The 24,557-nt window shown below is 37.9% G+C and overlaps 1 protein-coding gene across 2 annotated transcripts in view; it reads right to left on the bottom strand.

Moving 5' to 3' along the window:
* The window catches only part of NDUFS4 (NADH:ubiquinone oxidoreductase subunit S4), a 53,616-nt gene that overhangs the window by 16,919 nt on the left and 12,140 nt on the right, over window positions 1-24,557 (bottom strand). For both annotated transcript variants that reach the window (XM_086629585.1, XM_086629584.1), the window contains exon 2: window positions 13,464-13,542. In XM_086629585.1, coding sequence (XP_086485711.1) covers window positions 13,464-13,542 — 79 coding nt within the window. The remainder of the gene's footprint in view (window positions 1-13,463; window positions 13,543-24,557) is intronic.

Here is a 24,557-nt window from a genome sequence, read left to right as displayed (position 1 = left end):
GGAGCATCCACCACCTCTCTGGGCAACCTGTTCCAGTGTTCTACCACTCTCATGGTAAAAAATTTTTTCCTAATATCCAACCTGAACCTACCTCCCTCTATTTTAAAACCGTTACCCCTTGTCCTATCATAACTGGCCCTCCTGAACAGCCTCTCCCCATCTTTCCTGTAGGCCCCCTTGAGGTACTGGAAGACCGCTATAAGGTCACCCCGGAGCCTCCTCTTCTCCAGGCTGAACAGCCCCAACTCTTTCAGCCTGTCCTCATAGGAAAGGTGCTCCAGCCCTCTTATCATCTTCGTGGCCCTCCTCTGGATCCTCTCCAACTGGTCCATGTCCTTCTTATGTTGGGGACTCCAGAACTGGACGCAGTACTCCAAGTGAGGTCTCACGAGGGCAGAGTAGAGGGGGAGAATCACCTCCCTCGACCTGCTGGCCACGAAGTTACCTGTATTTACAAAATAAATCACAAGCATATGACTTAAGTGAATCTTATAAAGTTACTGTTTTTCAGGAATTCTGTCAGTAACAATAACAGTTCTGATCTGCTTTATGCCTGTTTGAAAAACTTACAAAGCTTCCTTTAAAGTACCCATTAGGAAATTTTCCAAATAAGGTAGAGTAAGAGAGAACTCAGGTAGACTTCCCAAATACAGGAATCACTTGTTTCATCACCTTCAGCCTTTGGAGGGGAAAGGGTCTAATCTGTGTTAAATGTGTGGTTGAGGTGCCTTTCCTCAGTTTTGTGGAAAGCTCCCTTACCAGGTCAAGCTGCAAAAGACCCAAGGAGCATGACATGACGTTCAAAGCCTAGCAGTGAACTGGAACACCTACACATGAGCAGTGCAATTGCTGCTGTGAAGCAGGAACACCTTGGTGAACTCATACTCTAATCTGGACAGCTAATATCCTAAGGTCTGAGCTACTGAGTTCAAATTTGGATGCACAACAAAGTCTTAAGACTTCATAACTCTAGTTAAGATTTCCTGTGATGAAGTCGTAAGAAAGATTATCACTACAGTATATGAAACACCATTATGGATTCAGTTTTAAGTACCTATCATTCTCCCTGGGCTGGAAACTAGTGCAAGGAATACAAAAATATTTTTTTTTAAATTTCATTACCCTGCACGCTGGTGTTCTTTTCCTTCCACCTCCCAACTACCTACTCATTTCCTATTTAATAGTAGCTGCGGAACACCATATAACTTTAAAGGTTAAAATCTAACAAACTATTTAGGCTTTTGTTTATTAAAAAAAGACATTCATCAAAGGTGGAGGTGGGGAAAAAAAAAAGCAAAACGCAGTGTTTTAAAGTTTAACTTGACAATAGTGCCACACTAATGCGTGGTCTCCTATTTAGAACAATATCAAGAAATCCTGAGTTCATGTAAACCAATGCCTGCCTTCACTATGATGCATGTTCTCTATTCTTTACACCTCCTTTATACAGAAACTGATTTCTGTAACAGATCTTTGCCACGTAGTAATAAGTGGTGTAAGGCATTGGAGAGAAAACCAGAAGCAAATCCCCAAACAAGGAATGCAAATTTTGAGCAAAATCCCTCTTGGTGCATGCTTTTTAGAAGAAAAGTTGCATTTAAGAAATTACAAGGAAGCCAGACCTGTTAAAAGCTGTCCCTTACCCTAATGCAAGACGTAATGACTCTATGTCATATGCATGGACTTTAGAAGTTTAAAGCAAGTGCTAAATAGTGTACCTACTTTCCTATACAGCGGATAGTGAAGCAAGGAATGAACTGACACAGTTACCCTCCTTAAAGAGATACACAATAGAGAACTGCTATGCAGTGTTAGCACACTTGAAGATCTATGCATCCGGGACGTTGCAGCTAGTAAGAGTTCAAAAACTCACTGTACTTTATTAATTACTGCATAGAGCTTTTGAGCCTTAAATATGTTTTAGAAGGTTCTTTTCTAACAGTAACACAGTCACTATTCCCTGATGGGGATGGGAAGGGTTGATGGGGCTTCAACTGTTGCAACATCATCAATAAAATACACAGCTTAATACCACCAGACAAAAATGGTTTCTTTAGTTAGTTAAAATGGAAGCTTTCTACAATCATTCTCTAAAAATCTGAATCATAACTAGAATTACATAACTAGTGTTACTTCACAAACTTTTTTTAGCTTGTTCTATCTAGAAGTCTACCCCTGTAATTTGTGCTTTGGCCTTTATATGCTTAGCATTTAAGGTTATTTACAGGACAGAAATCATGGTCTTATACTTCCTGATACAATAGAGAGAAATCCGTCATCAATTAAATTCAGCAATTCACCTTCATACACTACATCTTTCCTTTCAGTTTTCTATTAATGTGGGGAAAAAAATCAAAGAAGAATACAATGTACAATTATGTTTACTAAACAGTGATTAAAAAAGTAAGAATTCCTATTGGAAACAGACATTACAGAAGAAGATATTCAACTTCTGACTTATCAGAGAATCAGCATTAGTTGACCCAAGAATGCTTTCAAATGGAGCAGACATGGCAACAAAAATTTCCTAAGAAAATGCGCCTATGAAAAAAATACAAACCAGGAGAATATGGAATAAAATACTAAGGCAAACTACAATTTTAATCCTAAAAAAGCTTCGGCCTGTTTATCACTCTACTCTGTGAAAACTTTAAAATATACAACTTATGATGATGATGTTGGCCTACATAGAAAAATACTGTTATTTATTTTTATACGTGAATACATGTGCACATCAATAAAATGAATTTGTTAGGAAAACTTATCCACTTCTTCAAATGTTCGTAATCAGAATTACTCACCATAGTCTTATTTTTTTAAAAATGTTTGCAATATAATTATAACATCTTTTAAAAAATACTGTGTTTGGTATGTCTTAACAGCATTTTGTAGAAATTCCTTACAGCTCAGCTTCTTCTCAATTGTTAACTCAATTTTCAGGCTAACAGGTAAAAGGATAAAAGTTATTTCCCCAGCAAGCAAACATTTTCTTTTGCATTAAACTTAAGCCAATGGGCTTTATGGAGTGAACAGAAGTGAGTATGCCAAAAAGATACAAAAGAGATTGAGCAATTTCCCTACAGTGCATGCTTCACAACACGAGAACTAAATTGCATATTAAAACTCCGAATCTCAACATCAGATGCTCTCTCCACGGTCCCTGTCTCCACTTAACAGAGGTTAATATTCCTAATTTGAGAAAGCAGCCATGAAAGTAGTTCAAAGATACCTCATAAACAAGCCCTCAATAACTGCAAGAGCATCTAGATCCATTTCATCATTGATCTTCTGAGTAGAAAGAGGCAGTACTGAAGAAACAACAAGCTCTCTTGCAGCATGACTAAGATGTTCAAGGAATCCCACCGGATTACTGGGCTTTCCAGACAAGAAAAGCTTTTCCTTTCTTTCTAACTTGATAAAATGATTCAGCTAGAACTTCATGACTAGAAACAGCTTTCAAGTCTGTACATAGAACTTTGTTAATTAGGCTACTTTGTTAGTTAGTTGCGTCTTTAACCTGCAACATAGGTATACTAAAAAAAAATGCAGAAAGACACATTTGACTGGACAGAAAAGCAAGCACTCTACAAGGAATTGTGTATGCACTATTCCTGACAGGACAAGAAGAATTTATGTAATCTACAGAAACATTTCATAACAGGCGATACTAACTAAGGTGTTCTGGAAAAGGTTCAGATAGTGGTACTGTTTTTGAGAACATGAAAATACTATCTAGTCTTTAAAAAGGAAAACTATTAAACAAAACAGCTCTCAAAATGAAGTTATTTCTTACAACTTACTAGTTGATTACTAGACTGTATCAATGGCTTACTTTTATTCCTTCTAGCAGGTTAGAAACATTGCTTGCATATTTAGACTTACAAAGCCAAACAAGTATTTGCATGTTGAATAACCCTTTGGAAGTCAGACAAACTAAATATGGCACAATGATACTCCTTTAATTTGCTCTGAGCAGCCATCATAGCAAGCTCTTCAAAACCCGTATTCTTTTGATAGAAAATGAAATACTATGTAATGAAACAAACAAACAAAAAAATCACCTGCATACCCTTCAAAGAGACATATTCTTTGACCTAGTGCTCCAGACTAAAGCCTTGAAATTTTTGCACAAGAATGCTGCATGAAGGAAGCCCAGACAAAACAGACACTCGAGATGTTAGAAGGTTGTGTAACCTCAATCTCAGACACTCCTCCTTCCAATACTCAGCAGAGATAGCACTACCATGCACCAAAAGAAAACGTTCTCTGACAAAGAAATCAAAATCCTTTACCCTATCCTAAAGCCAAAGTAAACCTAGATAGCGATAAGAGGTTCTGGGCTACTTGCAAAATGTGTAGTTTTTCTACACTGAAAATCAAAATTATCTCAACCTGAAATTCAGTAATATAGCAATACTTATTGCTCTTAAAAGACAACTAAAGGTGATGGCAATCTCTTTACTGTCAAAGTTACAGAAAGCTTCTTTATCACGGGGAGTAACTTGTTGCCTGCAGACATTCTTAAGAGAAAACTGTTTATCAGTATCCAGCCAACTGGGTTTTCTAAACCACCACAAGCTTCATCAAACTACAACTGCTTACAAAAACAAGTTGTAGCAAGCAGTATAGGCTGAATTGAGCTACTGTATTCCAGCTGAAGAGGGATTTAATTCCCAAACAGCAAAATAAAGTGAATTTGCAGTATTGAAAATGTGTACGTAGCTAGATAATCTGGTAACTAACACACAGCTACACCTGAGCTTGTACTGTATTTAAGATTGCATGCAACTACCAGTCAAAACTATAAACAAGAAACTGCCAAATTATTTAAATTAAAAACAAAAAACCCCACTTTTTAGAAATAAATATATGCTCTGGCAGACCAGTGTGATGCACATGAAGTGAGAAGGATTATCATCATCCTCCAAATCATTAAAACCTTTAAATATTACATTTCACATTAGCTGCTTGACAAAGCTATCCAAGCCAGTTTTTTCCTCCCAGAGCAGTACTCCTTAGTCTTCACTGGGGGGGGGAGGGGGAGGGAGAGAAGGAAAAAAAAGAAATAGACCAAGAACTTTTTACTAGATTATTATTATTATTTACTAAGTATTGCATATGAAGTGCAATAAGAGCACAAGACACACTGTGGATACAAAAAGGCTAGAAGCAGAAATTTTCCAGCTACTGCAGCGTCCTGTGAAAGTTCTTTTTCCCATGCAGGCTAGCTGAGAAACAGTTTGAGGTTTTTGTAAACTAAGACTTTATCTTGCACCTGTAGCTTGTTATGCAGTCTTGTTTATGGCACACTGGGAAAGTTGTTTTGAAATGGGTGTTGTAGCATTTAGCCAATCACTCTGGGAGATGGATGGTCAAGCCACCAATTGCCTTGGCCATCCCTGTGAACCATGTTATATATATATACGGATTTGTAATTAATAAATGGCTGCTGCTGCTGCTGCCGCTGCTGATACTGCTGCTACTGCTCCTGCTGTTGGCGTTGGCATTTTCTCCTGCATCTGAATTCTGTGTCGTTCTTCTCTCCGTCCCCAAGACGGCAGCGACAAAACACTGTACCAAATATTTTATAAACCACCAGCAAACAGCTTTTATCTTAAATCCCAAGTAAAACACAGTTCAAATAAGCTGGTCACCTGTTTACTTGACAGAACTATGATAGAAGAAAGTACTTCTCCAAACCACAGGCTTCATATACAAGGCTATTCCGGCCACAGCTAGAAACTGTTACTCAAAACAAAGTAAAGGGTGGAAAAAACACTTTTATTAACCTCATTTTACATAACAAGTTTATTCATTTTTATTCCTTTTTCATTATTCTGAAGCAAAATGCAAGCTGCTGATCTGATTGAGAGAAAAAAAAAATAAACAGAAGGAATACAACCTACAAGAGAGACATCTGGGGCTAGAGGGAGAGAATGGGTAACTCCATGTGAAACCCTGCACAGATTTCCCTCCTGGTACCTTGTACCCTTTGAATATGACAACTCTCTAACACAGAGCCATACATATAAGGCACACAAAAATTTCTAAGTTACATTCCTCATCTAAAGAGAAATGCTGTACTGAACTGAATCCTTTACGATAACCAGTTGAATAAATACTGCAGCTAGAGTGGATTAAACAAAGAAAAGATTACTCTAAATTCTTTTATCCCGTTCAGTTACTTCAGGCACAGCTTGGATTCACCTGCAAGGAATAACCCAGAAGGGGTTAACAGCATTTTGAAAAACAAAAACATAGAACATCAACTATATCTTTATTATCTAACAGTAGTAATGCTTGGAGAATTCTTCACGGAATAGCAGTTTCAAGGAAAGGAAATCGAGTAAGCCTGTCTTTAATAAACGCATACTTTGCCAAGTGTTTCTCTTCACTGAGTCGCAAGAACAGCTCCTATACACAGTCTTCAAATGCAATGTCACACTGTCTCGCACATAATTTTATGACACATTACTGCTTTGCTTTTCACAGTAGAGTATATTATATACTCTTGGTACTTGGGAAAGGCTGCTAGCAATGATCACACTTCAAAAGCATGTTAAAGCTTGATTTGCTATGTCCTTTGTTTCACAGCGCTGTAGACTATCAGATTGAGATCTGAAGAAGTTTCACCATTCCAGGCTATTTTCACCTGTTTGTGTATTTCATTTTGAGCTGCAGTATTATCACTGCTCATTATTGTAAAGTCTATGCTTCTCTAATCAAATGAAGATTATACAATTCCACTAATTTCTAAGCCAGACAAAGTTGGGATTTCAATGAAGATGAATGAACTACGACTCAACCCCGAAAACACCATGTGATGTTTGCTAATAATGCAGTCTTCTAAAAAAAATGGACTGGAGTGTTTCTGCAACTTTTTTGCTGAAGAGGTTCATGTTCTGAGATTCCTACTAATACACTGATACACTTAAAACAGACACTAACTTTGGCCTCTGGACAGCCAAGAGAAAGCTGTTAAGATTCTTGATACCAATTTCACAATCGTTATTAGAATCACAGAATCATTCAGGCTGGAAAGCACCCTTAAGATCACCAAGTCCAACCGTTAACCTAACACTGCCAAGTCCACCACTAAACCATGTCTCTAAGAAGCACAACTACACATCTTTTAAATACCTCCAGGGATGGTGACTCAACCACTTCCCTGGGTAGCCTGTTCCAGTGCTTCACAACCCTTTTGGTGAAGTCATTTTCCTAATATCCAGTCTAAACCTCCTATGGCACAACTTGAGGACGTTTCCTCTTGCCCCATCCCTTGTTACTTGGGAGAAGAGACCCACACCCATCTCACTAAAACCTCCTTTCAGGTAGCAGTAGAGAGCAGCAAGGTCTCCCCTCAGCTTCCTTTTCTCCAGGCTAAACAACCCTAGTTCCCTCAGCTGCATCTCAGAAGACTTGTGCTCCAGATCCTTCACCAGCTTCACTGCCCTTCTTTGGACACGCTCCAGCACCTTCTGGTAGTGAGGGGCTCAAAACTGAACACAATATTCAAGGTGTGACCTCACCAGTGCTGAGCATAGGAGAACAATCCCTTCCCTAGTCCTGCTGGCCACACTATTTCTGATACAAGCCAGGATCCTACTGGTCTCCTTGGCCACCTGGGCACACTGCTGGCTCATACTCAGCCAGCCATCAACCAACACCCCCAAGTCCTTTTCCGCTGGGCAGCTTTCCAGTCACTCTTCCCCAAGCCCATAGCATTGCATGGGGTTGTTGGGACCCAAGTGCAGGACCCGGCAATTGACTTTGTTGAATCTCATACAATTGGCCTCAGCCCATCAATGCCACCCGGCTGATCCCTCTGCAAAACCTTCCTACCCTCAAGCAGATCAACACTCCCACCCAACTTGGTGTTGTCTGCAAACTCACTGAGAGTGCTCTCCATCCCCTCGTCCAGGTCATTGATAAAGATACTGAACAGAACTGGCCCCAACATGGAGCCCTGAGGAACACCACTTGTGACCAGCCACCAACTGGATTTACCTCCACTCACCACAACTCTTTGGGCCCGGCCATCCAGTCAGTTTTTTACCCAATGAAGGGTACCTCCATCCGAGCCATGAGCAGCCAGTTTCTCCAGAAGAACGCCATGGGAAACAGTGTCAAAGGCTTTACTAAACTGTAGATAGAAAACATCCACAGCCTTTCCCTCATCCACTAAGTCCATTTAATAATCCACTTTGGCCTAGGCTGCTGCAGTATACAGCATTTACTGCTCCTCTTGAACATAACCTGAAAAGTATCAACTGCTAATTCTCAAAAAGTTCAGATTTTCTGCACCCAATTTGGTGTGCGCAAGTTATCTTTAGTGAGTTATGTAGACTTTGTCTACAATCAGAAGGAAACTGGCCCTCTGCTGAGGTTCAGTACTGAGCCTTCTGAACTGGTTCTGAAAAAAAAGTTAATTAACCGTACGGACAAAACAAAACAATTTCAGGACAGGTGCTGAAATGTCAATAGCATCACTGTAGTTAGCCAGTCATGCTTGTAATAGAGTCCATCCCTACATGCTCTCACATTGCTGCAAGAACTACTTTAGTACCATTTCAATTGCACTTGATAGCACTGCTCTTGAATGCTTAACTCTGTGTAGCAACTCATCGTATTTTATCTTAGGCTGATACAGAATAAAGGTATCTGTGAGATGGCTGCAACTAATAGCCACAGCTATTCACCACAGCTCCACCATGTTTCTAGCATCTCCCCAGTGACCAAATCCTACAACTGCTCTTGCAGTAATTTTTGTTTGAACTACAGCATATGCATTATCAGCGGAATATTCAGCTTCAGAGATGCAAATAACATTTTCTGGCAGTTGTTCTAATTTTGAAACTTTTCATAGATTTCATAGATTTCTAGGTTGGAAAAGACCTTAGAGATCATCCAGTCCAACCGTCCCTAATCTCCCATTAAACCATATCCTTAAGTAGCTCATCCACTCTTTTCTTAAACACATCCAGGGATGGGGACTCAACCACCTCCCTGGGCAGCCTATTCCAGTGGCTGACAACCCCTTCAGAGAAGAAATACTTTCTAACATCCAACCTGAATCTGCCCTGACTAAGCTTATACCCATTTCCTCTTGTCCTATCACCCATCACTAATGTAAAGAGCCCTTCCCTCACCTCCCCACCATCCCTTCTCAAGTATTTGTAGGCTGTAATCAGGTCTCCCCTCAGCCTCCTCTTCTCCAGGCTAAACAGCCCCAACTCCCTCAGCCGCTCTCCATAAGTTTTATTTTCCAGCCCCTTGACCAGTTCAGTCGCCCTTCTTTGGACTCGCTCCAGGAGCTCAATATCTCTCTTAAAGCGAGGGGCCCAAAACTGGGCACAATATTCCAGGTGCGGCCTCACCAGTGCCGAGTACAGGGGCAGGATCACTTCCCTGCTCCTGCTGGTCACACTATTCTTGATACACGCCAGTATCCCATTGGCCTTTTTGGCCACCTGGGCACACTGCTGGCTCATATCAAGCCGGTAGTCAACCAACACTCCCAGGTCCTTCTCCGCCAGGCACCTCTCCAGCCACTCTTGCAATATTGGTAAAAAGTCTTTTTATTGGCAAATATTGAGGGGTACCTTCCAACTGCAGACAGCAACTTCCACCTAGCCTAGTAGAAACTCCAGGCTAGACACCCGCAATGCAGCGTTACCTGCTTAAAGCACGTGAGCTGAGCTGGACAACATTCAGCTACAACAAACAGTACTGATACACCCTACCTAGAACGACTGAAACAAGTCGCAGTAGTTTAAAACAGTCCAAACCCCTATTTTAGGCAAAATCACTGAAACTTTTTATAATGATGATGGAAGCTATGTTATTCCATATACCCAATCAGTTAAATCATTTGGAACGCTACCTGAGAGAGATTTGCTGCTGACAGCCTTTGTCCTCTATAGCCCAAATTTCCCAACACAAGTAGGGTCTTGAGAGACTACCTTTCACACAGCTTTTTGTCCAGACTCTTGGAATACGACCTAATTGGTGGCCAGAGATTCAAAATGTGACCCAAGAACTATATTTCTGTTTAGCTTTGTTCATTTTGTATGTTGTTTTCTTCAGATTTAACTGTTTGTTAAAAGTTATTTTATCCAATGTTCACTGAAAACAGCTGGTAGCTGAGACAAAGATTTCATTTCTTGGATGTGTTCTATACAAGCTGAGCATTTAACTCCTTTTGCATTTAAGAGTCCCTCTTTTTTCTAATATGAAGAATGAATGTGGCCTAAACTACTATGTTTTCTACTATTTCATCAAAACTCATTTTTCTGTTGTATTCAACACATGCTGGGCTGCAGTAAGAAGGTGACCTACTGCTGTTTAATAATTCAGGGTCAGGATGCTCTTCCCCTCTCTATTTCTTATAGCAGCTTTCCAGTACCTAAAGGGGGCCTAGAGGAAAGCTGGAGAGGGACTTTTTACAAGGGTGTGTAGTGATAGGACAAGGGGCAACGGATTTAAACTGAAAGAGGGCAGATTTAGGTTAGATATAAGAAAGAAATTCTTTACATTGAGGGTGGTGAGGTACTGGAACAGGTTGCCCAGAGAAGTTGTGGATGTCCCATCCCTGGCAGTGTTCAAGGCCAGGCTGGATGAGGCTTTGGGCAACCTGGTGTAGTGGAGGGTGTCCCTGCCCATGGCAGGGGGGTTGGAACTACATGATCTTTGAGGTCCCTTCCAACCCTAACCATTCTATGATTCTATGATTTCACTTGTGTTTCCCAAGACAAGGAATATTTTATTAGTTATGGAAACAAATGGGACTCTAGATTAAGGAATTCCAGCTGATCAAGTTCTAGTATATGCATGTACACATAGCAATACAAGGTCTACAAAAGCACTGGAAACAGACAGATTAATTCAATTACAATGTGCAGTTAAAAGTTTTCAATAACCACAGCATTACTTTACCAGCCTTGTAAACACCAACTCACAGAACAGTTCAGTTTCAAAATAAGTTACAAGAGGAGTAACACAAATAAGGATAACCATATCCTATTTTGCATCTGTTCTTACCTCTTCTTTCTGATATGCATGTATAAACCACCCATAAGGTGATGCTAGGCTTTAAAAAAATATAGTATGACAAAGCCAACAAATCCATCAAAATGATTTAATGATTTCTAACAATAAGATGCTTATATCTGGCAGTAACATGAGAGGAGAAGAGAGGAGGGATCTTTCTAAATTAAAAGTTAAGCATCAACTTCCAGAATACAGTTTAATTACAACTTCCATGGAAATAATAGTTTTATTATGCTCAGCAACATTATTTAAAAACCAGAAAATTCATGTAATGTGTTAAATTAGTTTTAACGGGTTGTAATTAATCCTACTTAAAATTAGGAAATACACTGCAACAACTTAAAATAAGTTAACACAGTACTCCATTTTTCCATGAAGTTTAACAGGTGTCTAGAGAACTTCTCCTAAACCTGAAAGAGTTGAAAACCAGATCAAACCTCTTTGTGAAGATTTTCCTTGCTAATGAGATACACATTTTTTGATATTTTATGTCATTACAGAATTGCCTCCAAAAACTTAACTAAATCTACAAATGAAAATTTAAAAAATAATATCGTAATTTTCTATCATTTTGTTTCAGGCCCTAAAATAATCAGGAAAAAAAAAAGGATTTGTGCATCTAGAACATGGACCTACGTGCACAGTACTGTAAGAAAATACTGTTCAGTCTGACAATTAACCTAATATATGAAAGAACTGAGGATAAAATAATCATTTAGATACATTATTAATTGTACATAATTTTGTACAATTTATTGTACAATATTATTAATACAATAATATTGTACAATATTATTAATACAAAATTAAACAAAATTTTTTTTATGGCTTCTACTTTGAGATCTCAAAAAAAAACCCCAGTAACTATGAGTGTCTTCAACTTGACGAGAACATATAATCAAACTAGAAATAACCACTTTACTTACAATTCCTTTACACTAAGAGAACAGTTGTATTTCAAATTAGTATCACTTTAACTCACCTGGAAGTATAAACTCTCATGGCTAGACAGGGTAATGTATAACCCTAACTTAGGATAACACACATTTAAATACAAAACAGAAGACATAAGAGTATTTATTTTATGGGTCTGTCTTCATACTGTAGTCTCTTTCAGATCTATGTATCCATTACCCAAGGTCTCAAATTCAGGCATTATAAAATCTCTATTTAGATTTTTTTTTTTTAATGTTAAAGAACAGTGCTACAATAATCAAATGCAATTCATAATCTGTTTAAGAAAATGTAGATCTATTGACTTGGTGACCATCTTATTTACATAGTGACTCACGAGCTCTTGTACATTAAATTAAATGTCTTGAAACCCAAGTTATGCAACTAGATTAGCAAGATAATCATGTTTGCTAGAATACGGTATTTTTTCCCCGATTTTTAAACCTAAAATTATACTATTACTTTTTAAATTAAGAAAAAGGTTTACAAAATAACTGAATTTTTTTAAAAGTGACGAAATTATTACGGCTACATCTGTCTGACAAGGCATGAGGAAAGAAAAGCCCTAAAGAGTTGTTAAAGTAGGTGTGTTTCATTCCAATAGCCTGTTAAACTCCAGCTCTTTCAACTTGCAGTTACCATTACGAATGTTCAATTTATAAATATAAATTCCAAATACTTCTTAAGTAGTTAATATACCTTCAGAGATACAAGAAAGTACATACAATATGAACTGTCTGGTGCATATGATGAGAATTTTTTTCCCCTGAAGACACAAAAGCAGTATGAAAACCAATCAAAAGCATGCTTCTGCTGTGACGCATTCTGCTCAGAAGTCTTACAAAAATTATACTATTGAATAATGTAAACATAAGTGTCAGGTTGCATCTAGAGTAACAGACCACACACTATGGAAGAACTTACAAGAAAAGATTGCCAAATTTCTGATCTGCTACTGATTAGCAGAAGAATGTTATGCATTTGTTCCTAGTTGTAATCTAACCTTCATGCATATTCAAAACCTAGAGTATATGTGCATAGTAACAATAATCTTGCATGATTCTTCTTTACACAGTTTCTTTAGTAATATGGGTCCTAACGAAGACAATTTCAGGAAGGTGGCAAATCCTGCATAATTTCACCACACAGAAAATCTACCCAGATTTCAAAAAGAACAAACTTGTTTTAAATTACAGCTCATGTGGTCCTTGGCCATAATATAATGATAATAAACAAGGTACTCATCATTTTATACTGCTTAACAGTTTGCACGCTGTATTTCCTTGACATACTTATGTCATACTACCGTTCCACTTTTAAAAATGTAGGAAGGATGGTTGCTTTGTAGCTCACATTTATACAGCTTTCCTAGAAGAACGCAGAACACCATACTGAACGTCTATTGTGCAGAAATAACCCTGAAGGCTGTATCATAGCGGTATGCAGTAGAAAACCCTTACCAATTTTTCATCAACTGTGATGAGTTGCGTGTCTCGAGTTTGGTCCTGTGCCAGCCGCCATGTGGAAGTGCTCAGTGACCTGCGGTGCAAGACTTGAAGTTAAAAAATGATTCATGCAATGAGAAAATAGAGGCAGACAAATCTTACATAAACAAGTTACTTTAACAATATCCGTCTTGTAAAAAAAATTGAAGAGGGAGAGATGAGGGCACAAAAATCCTTTTTCTCCCCAATTAGTTCTGTCTGCTGCGTTTTTGGCAGACTCCCACTTAGCAGTTCACAACAGGCTGCACTTTATGTCAGCCTACAGGCTCTCTGTCACAGAGAGACTGCCAGTGGCAAGGACTGTACTGCTCTATATGAATGTACAGTAGCTGGTTTGTCACGAACAGACAGAAAATACAAGGCTACTGAAGCATTCTGGAACTCTGATCCTTAAAATGATGGCATCAGAGGAAAAAAATCCTAAATCTATTTGTAATGGTAAAGCTCCATTTAACAACCGAATATTAACAATTTTTTTTTAAAAAAACACAAAACCAAAACACAACAAAACAAATCTTAAGATGATAATTCAAACAAAATTTTCTGTGTTTGAATGGGCAAAGCTCAGAACTATTTTCCTTCATTTCTAAATCAGTATGCGTCAGCTTATTTATTTCCAAGAAATGTGATTAATCTTCTCAAGAAATTACTAAACCTGTAAGATACAGATGGAAACACAGAACCCAATTCCACATCACTGAATTAAGAAGTACAATTTGCTGTTAATTTGTATTATGTCACTAATGTCAGGATTGGGCCCTTTGAGTACAAATCATCTTTTGGCAAAATAATGCAACAGCAAGTGAAACAAAGACAAAAAGCCCATTTCTCTGAGCTAAGAGTGTGCTTCACATTTAATTAAGGTCATTTTAAACAAATGAGGCACAAAAATGCAAGAATATAGACAACCGGAGACAGACTAAGCCACTTTAGTTTCAACTGTTCTTCAGAAGGTTAACTAATTTGGGAAGCCAGACATGCTTGCAGATGCAAATGAACTTTGAGATTTTGCCTATGGGATACTTACAACCATACTTCTAGTAATTTAACACTATTAGTAATGTTTACCTTATTATTGAGGAAACCATCCATAAGTGCCTTTTCAGAAAATACGTAAGGCTATCTCTGAACTAACCCTTCCCCATGTAAACTGTAACTGTTAAATAGTCAATAACATGAAAGGTGTCTCAGGACCAGATAAGTAAAGTACCACATTCTACTAAGCCTTGGATACATGGAAGACCGAACTGAGGGAATAATCTCCATAACACATGCAACTACTGTGTCTTCTAATCTCAAATCCCTCTCTAGTTTTTACCTATTCTGGTGAGAATGCATTTGAAGATATGAACTTGATCATTTAATTAATCTAGCTGCACTGGATTTAACACATTAACTAAACAAGCATTCAATTTTCAGACAATATTAACATGGTGAAGTTTTGAGGACGTAAAACCTACACTAGAAAGGAATTTGAAATTAGTGACTATAAAGAAAGCCACAAGAATCTTACAAAACTAAGCAACTGGAACAAAGTTCAGTTCAGTAATATTTCAAATGCAGATTCCCACATATCTATACTTCTAACACAGACTGCACTCTACTAAATTACTTTCCATTTGTCAATAACAACTTCAAAAATTCTCCACATCATGAGGAACAAACTGAAAGCACAAAGTTTATAGAATCACCCAACTTTGTGACAGGGAGAGACACACACATTCTTATTTAAAAAGACAAAATCTGACTGGAGGGGTACTTCGAAGAACAAGAGGAAGTTTTGAAGTGCAAGGGAGCACAGGAATTTCACGAACATCAAAATGCTAACTACTCTGTTAGCTTAAAATCTCTGCCCCAGAGAGCTTCTGGCTTAATACAGCTGTCATTTTTTAATTTGTACATATAAAACAATACATCATAGAAACAGTTTATACAGATACTGTACCACTCTACAAGAAATGGCTCTTTGATGGTCCTTATTCAAAGACACACCAAGAGAGAAGTTATCCTAAAAGCCTCAAGAACAGCAGCACTACACTTGAGTTCCAGCAGTAAGCAGCTGAAGCCATAAAATTTCCAACCTTAAGCAAAGCAAAAACATTGTAATAGGAAAATCAGTTCTCCCCCACTCCAGGAATTTTAGTATTTAAGTAGTATTCTGCAGATATTCTAGAATATCATGTGATACAGTGTTCACTACACTTCTTAATATATGGCCAAAGAAGGACATTGGATTATACAATCAAACTGGTCCTTTCTGGATAGAAAATAATCTAAACTATAAATCAAGAAGTTCTCTGAACTTTGCTCTGTGGAAAGGTCTGATGAATATGTAAAGATTGGAGTATGCCAGGATTTAATAATAAGGCTGATAAGAATCACACTTTTTCTTGTGATATAAATGTAATTTGGAACAAAATTAAGCACAATTCAGTTTGAATTTGGTTGGGTTTGTTTTTTTGTTACGTGTTTTTTTTTTAATTTGGAAAAGCGTTAATCAGCTTTGCAAAGTACAAATGTCATGCCCTTCTAAAATGATTTCCACTCAGCATTATGTCATTTGACATAATTTTTACTCAGACGATTGCTCATTTTGGAAATTTCTGCATTTGCAGAAAAAAAAAATCAAAAGAGATCTCATACTATTATAGTTAACAGGGAAGAGGAGGTTTAGATTAGAAGTGGGCAGAATCTCTCTCTGAGATGCCTCTACACCGCATACAGAAGAAATCCATTTTTTTGCACAAGATGTCTGTGTCAACTGGGATAAATGGCATCACACTTTACAGCTCTCCATGATGTTTTAGATCTTCTTCTACAAAAGTAAACAGATGGTTTACTAACCTAAGTCAACTTCTGCTCCTCTTCATCATTTTTCAAAGCCATTCTCTTGACTACACAATTCTGGAAAAAGCCCACCGTTACTGAAATTTGCAACCTTGTACACTTCTCAAATGCCCAGCCTTCTGCATTCCCTGGATTGTAATCAGTTGGAAAGCACGCATTTTCCTTAAGAACTTCCTATTTGAAAAGTGGTTGAAAACTGGCATTTGGACTACACTAGGAATGTGAACTGTAAGCCCATGGAGTTCTCTCCATGTAAAAATACGTAAAACACCAGTTTTGCTTTAAAGATGACAGGCTGTTGATATTTCCATTCGTTGCATCTCCCATAGGAAAGTAAATCGGAGCTTATAAATAACAGCAACTCTGAAATATCATGTGATCTGAAATACCACTATTTAAAAGATAATAGAAAGTGTTACTTGATTCCCAGAGCCCTTGTATAATTTTCAACAGGCGTCATTGCAAGTTTGTCCCTAATGTCAGGTGCTTAACTCAGGAGATAACCAGGAAACAGACCTTTTTCACACAATCCTCTCTCTTTTCAAACTCCCACAATGACAAGTATAATTTCATCACTCAAGCTTCCCCTTAGAAACTGCATAAAGTTTACAACATTTATTTTACCTTCAAATTAAAAGAATATGCAATCTAAACCACTTAAGTGAGCAGACAATTCAAATCTTTTATTCCGTCCTCAACAGTAAAATAATTCTCACAAAATAACCAATTAATAATTGCCTCTGCTCACACCCACCTTGACCTTTAGATAGTTTTTGTAACAGATAAACTAGCAGAACTATGAAACATAATTTTTACAGTTCCATTCTCACAAGGTTCTCCCCCTTTCTTCTACTACTGACCTCCAGAAAGGTAATATGCTTTCTTCCTTTCTTTGTAAGCAATAAGGGTCCACATTACCCCATTTTGCCTCTTTTGACTGCTCATGCATTTTTTTTTTCCCTGTTGAAACATCTTGGGATGAGGCCTTAGCAGCACGAAGTTCCGTTCCTTACCCTGTTCCAAGACGAATCAAACTCTGATTTAAAATTACTGTACATAGAATACTTTAAACAATAACAGACTAGCAATATAATTCTAAAGTTCAGAAAATATACATAAAGTTTTACACCTAATAGCTAGCAACAATAAATCCTGCTATCTTCTAATCTCATTACTGTCCCATTCAAAACACAGATCAGACAAACTTCCTCCACAGTTACTTTGTTACAAATAAACAAAGTGTGATGAGACTCCAAACTGGCCCTAGCTGCATTGTGGAACTGCTCAAATGTTTTTCTTACACTGAGCTCCCTAGTGATGAACAAACAAGCTTTTAAATCTAAAAGCCTGGGTTTATTAGAATAGTTACCTTTTTAAAACAAACACCCTTCAAAACTACAGACAAAAGTAAAATTAAGGTTCATAAAAAAAGTGACCAGTGTCCTTGGGTCTTGCAGATACTTTCCCACAGTAGCCCACATTAAGTGGCTAATCCAATCTGCAGTTTCTTGGATTATAACCAACCCTTCACAAGGTCTTCCAGTCCCTAAAAAGTTTTTCTTTCATCAAGAAGGCCTGGCTGTACGACTGGTGAAGATGGCACACTTAGTCCACAGGGACTCATACAGCAAAATTTTCCTGTTGTTGAGGTTTTGTCTTTCTGGTCCTCTTCCTTCAGATGCATCTGGCATCATACTACTCCTCCCAAGTATATTCCTGCTCTCAAATCTCCTAGTCACTCTCTTAACGGAAAATTCCTCCTTTGCTCTCTACATGTTAGTCACACAGATAAGGAAGTATCTTTGTGTTTCCACAAACATGGATAACTTGGCACGCAGCTCCTTTGGCTACAGAGATCACCACTCAAATTGTCATTTGGTTTGCAATTATTAAAGTGGCCCTTTCTCCCCACTCCATGTCACTGTCTTAGGCATTTAAATTCCTTGATCTATATGATCCTGTATCATTGTTTCACACTATTATCATTTAATAATTTCTATCATTTTTTATAATTTCATTATACTGATTTCTACAGTTCACTTAAAACATAACTTTGTATAATACAATTTTGTCTTTATCATTAATCTGATCATGGTCCAGCTTCAGCATGAACTCTGCTTTGATACCTGCTATAAAACAATACACTTTAATCATATTTCTGGGTTACAGTGTTAGAAATTTAAAAAAGGTTAATGTCACTTTTTCTTCCACAGTGCAAAGTTTGTTAGAGAGGCATTATAGACCTGAAATAGACAGGGTACAATTTGTTATTTTAGAATCTCACAGTAAATTTAAATGTCTTTTATACTGTGCAGAGAGACAAGAGTAGAAATTTGGCAAATATTACACTACACTGTCTTCTTATTAAATACGTGTAAAAATACTTTTATATTAGCTCAGTAACACTGAATGAATTAATGATGACTACAAGTGAATATGTGAATTTGTATAGTTCAAAAATTCCTATAGGTATCGTATATCCTGCAAGAACAACTGCCATGACCACCTAATCACGTGTCTTCCACGAGAAGCATGTACTCCTGTTCCACTGTCATCTGCTGTTCCAGCAAAGTCACAAATTGGTTCCACATTTCTGCTACATGAATGGAGGGGTCCATTGAGAAGCCATTGGAAGTTCTCCAGTCTTCACTACAATAGTCACACCAGTATCAGGTCTGATCATGACTATCTCATCCCACTGTGGCTAAGGATGTAGCAGAGTTCCTTGTTTCAGATGACACACTCATGTGTCCTCTTCTTACGTTAGAGGCCCCAGCTCCGTTGACACCATTAACCTGTTCTGTTGAACTGGAGAAACCAAACAGTCAAAAAATGGACAGTGAAAATCTTTCATGCTATCAGGATGAAGGATACTAAGGCATCTGACTTGAACATTTATCTCAGCTGTTCTGGATATCTGTATTCATCTCTAAAATTCAACAAATTTGAACTTCTTAAATATCTGCTAAGTAACCTATGCTTAACCCCTATATGTTTTTGGTTTTTTAATCACATAAATGGAAAAATAAATGGAAGTCTTATAGAAGAGAATGCCTGCCACAGAGCCTCTGGAAATGTCACGAAGAACCCTCCACAAGTCTAGAGGAAGGTGAGAAGCAGCCATATTTACAAAGCCTGAATTTGCCTTCCATGAAGAGCAATGCTGCGACTGGCATGTTACACAACACCCAGATGGAAAAATTTGTATTTACCTGATCTAATTCAGCAGCTGAGATTTAATTCATTGCACAAAAAAAGGCTCCTTAACCTCTTTATACAACACATCTGACTGTTTGATCTATTAGCACCCCCTTTTGGTCAACGGTTGGAGATATGTTAAAAAAAAAAACAGGTATCACAGCACAGGTAATCAGATCACAAGGTAGAGATGAAAGAAAGTCTTGAAGAAAACCTCGTGTGCCCGTGAAAAATGAAGGCAGTCATTAAGTAGTAAGTTTAAATTGTGTTTTAAGTATTTTGGTATTGAATGACCAGGGCACCAGAAGGTGTGAACACACAAATATGCAGAAGCAGAAGCCATGATGAACCATACAATACATTGAACAGATAATCATTCTTAGAAAAATAAACTTTTTTAATACTAGGGCATTTCAGGAATAATATAATCTTCACAGAAAAAGCCACCATAAAGACATTAACTTCTAAACAAAAAGAACATGGAAACACTGCCAGCTCAGAACTTCCACAGCATCCAACCTAGTCCCACACTGCAATTAAGCAGTCTAAAAACAAATTAGTATAATATTCTCTCGTATAAAACACAGACATTAATGACTGTCTGATATATGATGTCAAATACGTTACGGATCATAGTATTCAGGCTCAATATAGTTTGTAAAGTTGATCTTCTGAGAGATGAACTTAAATAGAGTGGGATAATACTTCCTTGGTATTAGATTCACTACAGTAATTGAAGCGATAAAAACTTAACACAGTCAATAGTATTTTATTTTTACCAGGATATATTCGCTGTTCTTATTACATCCCAACATAAACAAAATATGGAATATAATGCCCATCACTGATCGTGCAGACCATGTAGTTCTACTTCGTAGTATGAACTCCATGAGTAACTTTTGGGTTTAGAAGACAAGCGAGTTCCCCAGTTATAAATATTTACATTCTCAGACAATATTGCCACATCGTAATTACTCCTTTGCCTACAAAACAATGCTAAATTATAAACACAGAAAATTGTTTCTGAATGGATGAAAGGAATATCAATTTATTTTACCTAAACTACTGAAATTTATGTATTAAGTGTCAAAAAAGATCAAAATTGAAATAGAAATCTATAAACACTGTTTTTACTTGTTAAAAACTTCATATGCAAAATATATATATTTTCCAGGTGTGTCTTTCAAAAACAGGGCAGGAACTGATTGTGCTTTTCTGTTAGGCAAATATGCATTATGATGAGAAGCAACGGTCATATAAATGTACTGAACAAACATGAAAATAAATTCAAGCATTTGATTTGTGGCTTGTAACTTAGTGTGCATCTTCACAGCTAAATGTTAAGTTCACCTGTCTTTAGAAGCATTAAATGCATTAAATTTTCAAGTAGTAAATAATTAAGTGGAAAACAATGAAGTATTAGTTATTTTGGGTTTTACTTCAATTATCCCACAGATAAGGAAATGTTATTGACATATCTACAGACAATCAAGGTATCAGCTGCACGACAGCATTATGCAAATACAGCCATAGTCCTTCCAGAACTACTGTAAGATCACAGCACTATAGCTGGGCACTCCAGTTAAGTCTCCAGGACAAACGCCAGCTCTGTTAAGACACGGCTTGAGCTGGAGAGGGACTTTTTACAAGGGCGTGTAGTGATAGTACAAGGGGCAATGGCTTTAAACTGAAAGAGGGCAGATTTAGATTCGATATAAAGAAAAAAATTGTACAATGAGGGTGGTGAAACACTGGAACAGGTTGCCCAGAGAAGCTGCAGCTGCCCCATCCCTGGAGGTGTTCAAGACCAGGCTGGATGAAGCTTTGAGCAACCTATCTAGTGGAAGGTGTCCCTGCCTACAGCTGGGAGGCTGAAACTATATCATCTTTAAGGTCCCTTCCAACCCAAACCATGCTATGATTCTATGATTCTAAAATTCTAATTAGGTGGGTACATGCATGGTACAAGTACATACACAATGAAAATAGCTTAAGCTGAGGAATAGTTCAGGCAAAAATCCACAGAGCTAGCTTCGATTCAAGTCAGCATCAGCACACACTGGCAAGCCAGGGCTGCACATCCTGAAACACTTCTCTGCAAGTCCCAGGCTGACACCAGACTGTTTCTCGAAGTGCTTGGACATAAACTCACTTGCTATTTGCAACTAAACTTCTGAACAAAGTTGTGCCAGCGCTTCTAGACCCCAATACATACGCGACTCAAAGTATGCCAGTGGTCTCTCCCAGATTACAGCAGACTAGAAACATTTTTGAGAAAGGGGCTTAGCATGTTAAGAATAAAATGACTCAAAACTATTTAAATATTTTTGTAGTAGAAATCATAAAGCTCATTATGAAAGGAGATCTGGTGCACTACTTTTACAGTAATAGAACAGAATACATAATTTATAAGATGTCACCAACTGCTGTCTGGTGACAGGAGCTCTGCACTACTGTCACTTGTACAATTTCTGATCAGCGATTTCATTACACACTACTCTCCAAATCAGAAGACCTAATCTTAGAAATTAACCTCAGATCACAATCTGAGAACATCAGGTTCCCTGTGAACCAGTGGAAAACCCTCGCAGGCAAGTCAGCCGAAAGGCAAACACTAGGAATGCCACACAGCCCATATCAACTGTCAACAGAATTTTACATTATGTAGTTAGAAAGCCTAATAATGTTAAAAAGGAAGAGGGAAAAGTTATGTAGGGAGTAAAGACAAAATACACAGGTGACATATTTGTTCTGTTTGTACTTTCTAAATGTCAGACTTCTCCCCACACATAGACATCCAGGCATTCACACAACTAGACAATAACTAAAAACTGTACTCTCTTTATAGTAAGAACAACAAAAGTCAAAGGGTTTAATTCCAAAACTGTGAGGAATGAAACTAACGTTCCACAACCCACCTCTGTCTTAGGAAAGTTTATGCATTTTGAACAAGAGCCTTTGAATCATGTAAAATTAAACAAAAAAGTAAGTAAAGATTTCTCTGCATTTGCAAACTTGTTTATGGCACAGCATGGTCCTGTTTTTCATCCCTATCCTTTCTTCTTCATTTAGCCTTTCTATTTGACTGCGCTTACAGGCTTAAGTAATACTTATTCTCATAATCTAGGCTAATAGCAAAGTCTGTAAAACATGGCATATAAATAAAGGCAACTTCTTTCTTATTTAATATCCTCAAACACTTGAACTGTAAACTACTGAACTAAACTTATAGTACAAAAAAGAATCCTATAAAGTGTTACTGGAAAACTACATCTCGGTTTATAATGGTTCACAAGAGTCAACGGAGCTATTTGGCGAGTAAGCTTCAGTTGTTGGGCAGCTATAAAAAAACGTATTTAAGAGCTATACATTTATGTTTGTAGTACTTCGTAAAAGCCACTTAGAGACAGCCAAATGCCTCACAAATAGAATGCGACATACAGAAGCAGGTCACTTTTCAGAACTGTATGCTCTCAGCAGTTGTTCTAGACAAGAATGGCATAACCAGGCTAATATTACTGCATACGATTTTATTTCAGCCTTGCTTTGTCAACTTTGCCTTGTCTCAGCCACCCTACTTTTCCACTTCCTTCCTGACATCAGGCTTTTGCCCTCAACTCCTGTTTGAACTGCTGCCATTCCGCAGTTATCGGGTACCTTAGCTACTCTTCATTGTATCAGACACACCTGAATCAGGCCACAGCCCATTTTTCAGTTCTTCTGCCTGTCAACATCATTCCTTTGTTGACATATTTCCAACTTCCTTTCACACATCTCTGAGTAGAACAACTCCCATGATATTTCATTAAATCTTTGCCTACTAAGTTACATGCAGAGAAGATAGACCAATTGTACCATATTACATGGAGGAATGTAATTTGAGTTTTCAAGTCAGCTTGTGCTCTAATTTTAACAGTCTGAAGATTAAGTCTGTCAGACCATCCTTTAGGACCCTAAGGGCACTAACAGGTCTTAATGGCCATGACCAGCCACACCCAGGCTCCTCACCTACTCCATGAACAACCTCTGCTTGTGGCCCTGGAGCTCAATTTAAGCTCAGCTCTGGGTCTTCAGCCCTTGCCTGAGCAACATTAAGCGTACTCACCTCCAGCTTTGGCTCTGGCTCCTATCTACAAGCCTGGCTAGACCCCTCACCCAAGCTGACTCTAGTCCTGTTCAGATCCTGTTGCCTAAATGGACTTCAGACACAAGTTGCAGCCTGTCTCCAAACTCATCTCTGGTTCCTTGCACTCCTGACTGGACTTCCCGGTTGGACCTTGGCCCTTGCTCATGACTTCGCTGTGTGTGGGACTGTCTATGGACTCTTACCAGCACTCAGTTCTCCTCATGTATAGATGCTGTAGGACTGTGCCCTGGCTTCCAGCTTGCCTTGTCTTCAGGAGCAGCCAGTCCTTGCTGCTTCCTGACACTTTGCTAGTCATTAATTCCTATCAAATTCATTTTTTTCCAGTGTATGCAATATATTTGCACTTGTTTCTCAACCTCATCACTTTGCAACCAAAGCACAGGACTTAATTTTTATGACCAACTTTAAATCTTATCTCTTTAAAAAGATACTAAACACACAGTTTTTTTGTTGCGAGTACCAGTGTGATTAACTAGCTTCTATAATACACATCTGTCTTTAGCTAAAACAAACGGTTGGCTGCAACGTAAGCAACCCATGTGAGTGTCTCCAGCAGAAGGTTTTAAAAAAATTATCACATTAAAATTTTAACTGCTATTCTACATGCAAGTGCAAGTATCAATTACATGGCACTAGCTTAGAGACGAAAAAAAAAAGTCCCTTCTGCTATAGAGTAGTGTATCAGCATCTGCAGTTTTGGGACAACAACTCTTTACACCGATGAAGGATAAATTATTGTATTACAAAAGTAATGAAACTGCCAAGTATTTAAATGAAGCCTACTTTAAATGAGACCTTAAGTGCCCTGTTGTTCCATAGCGATCTTCCTTAATTTTCTCTCCATTTACCACTATTTA

Source organism: Tauraco erythrolophus, chromosome Z, assembly GCF_009769465.1.
Source record: "Tauraco erythrolophus isolate bTauEry1 chromosome Z, bTauEry1.pri, whole genome shotgun sequence".
In the NCBI taxonomy this organism is placed as follows: Eukaryota; Metazoa; Chordata; class Aves; order Musophagiformes; family Musophagidae; genus Tauraco; species Tauraco erythrolophus.
Note: the sequence above shows the minus strand (reverse complement) of the source record. Positions and strands in the feature narration are given on the sequence as shown.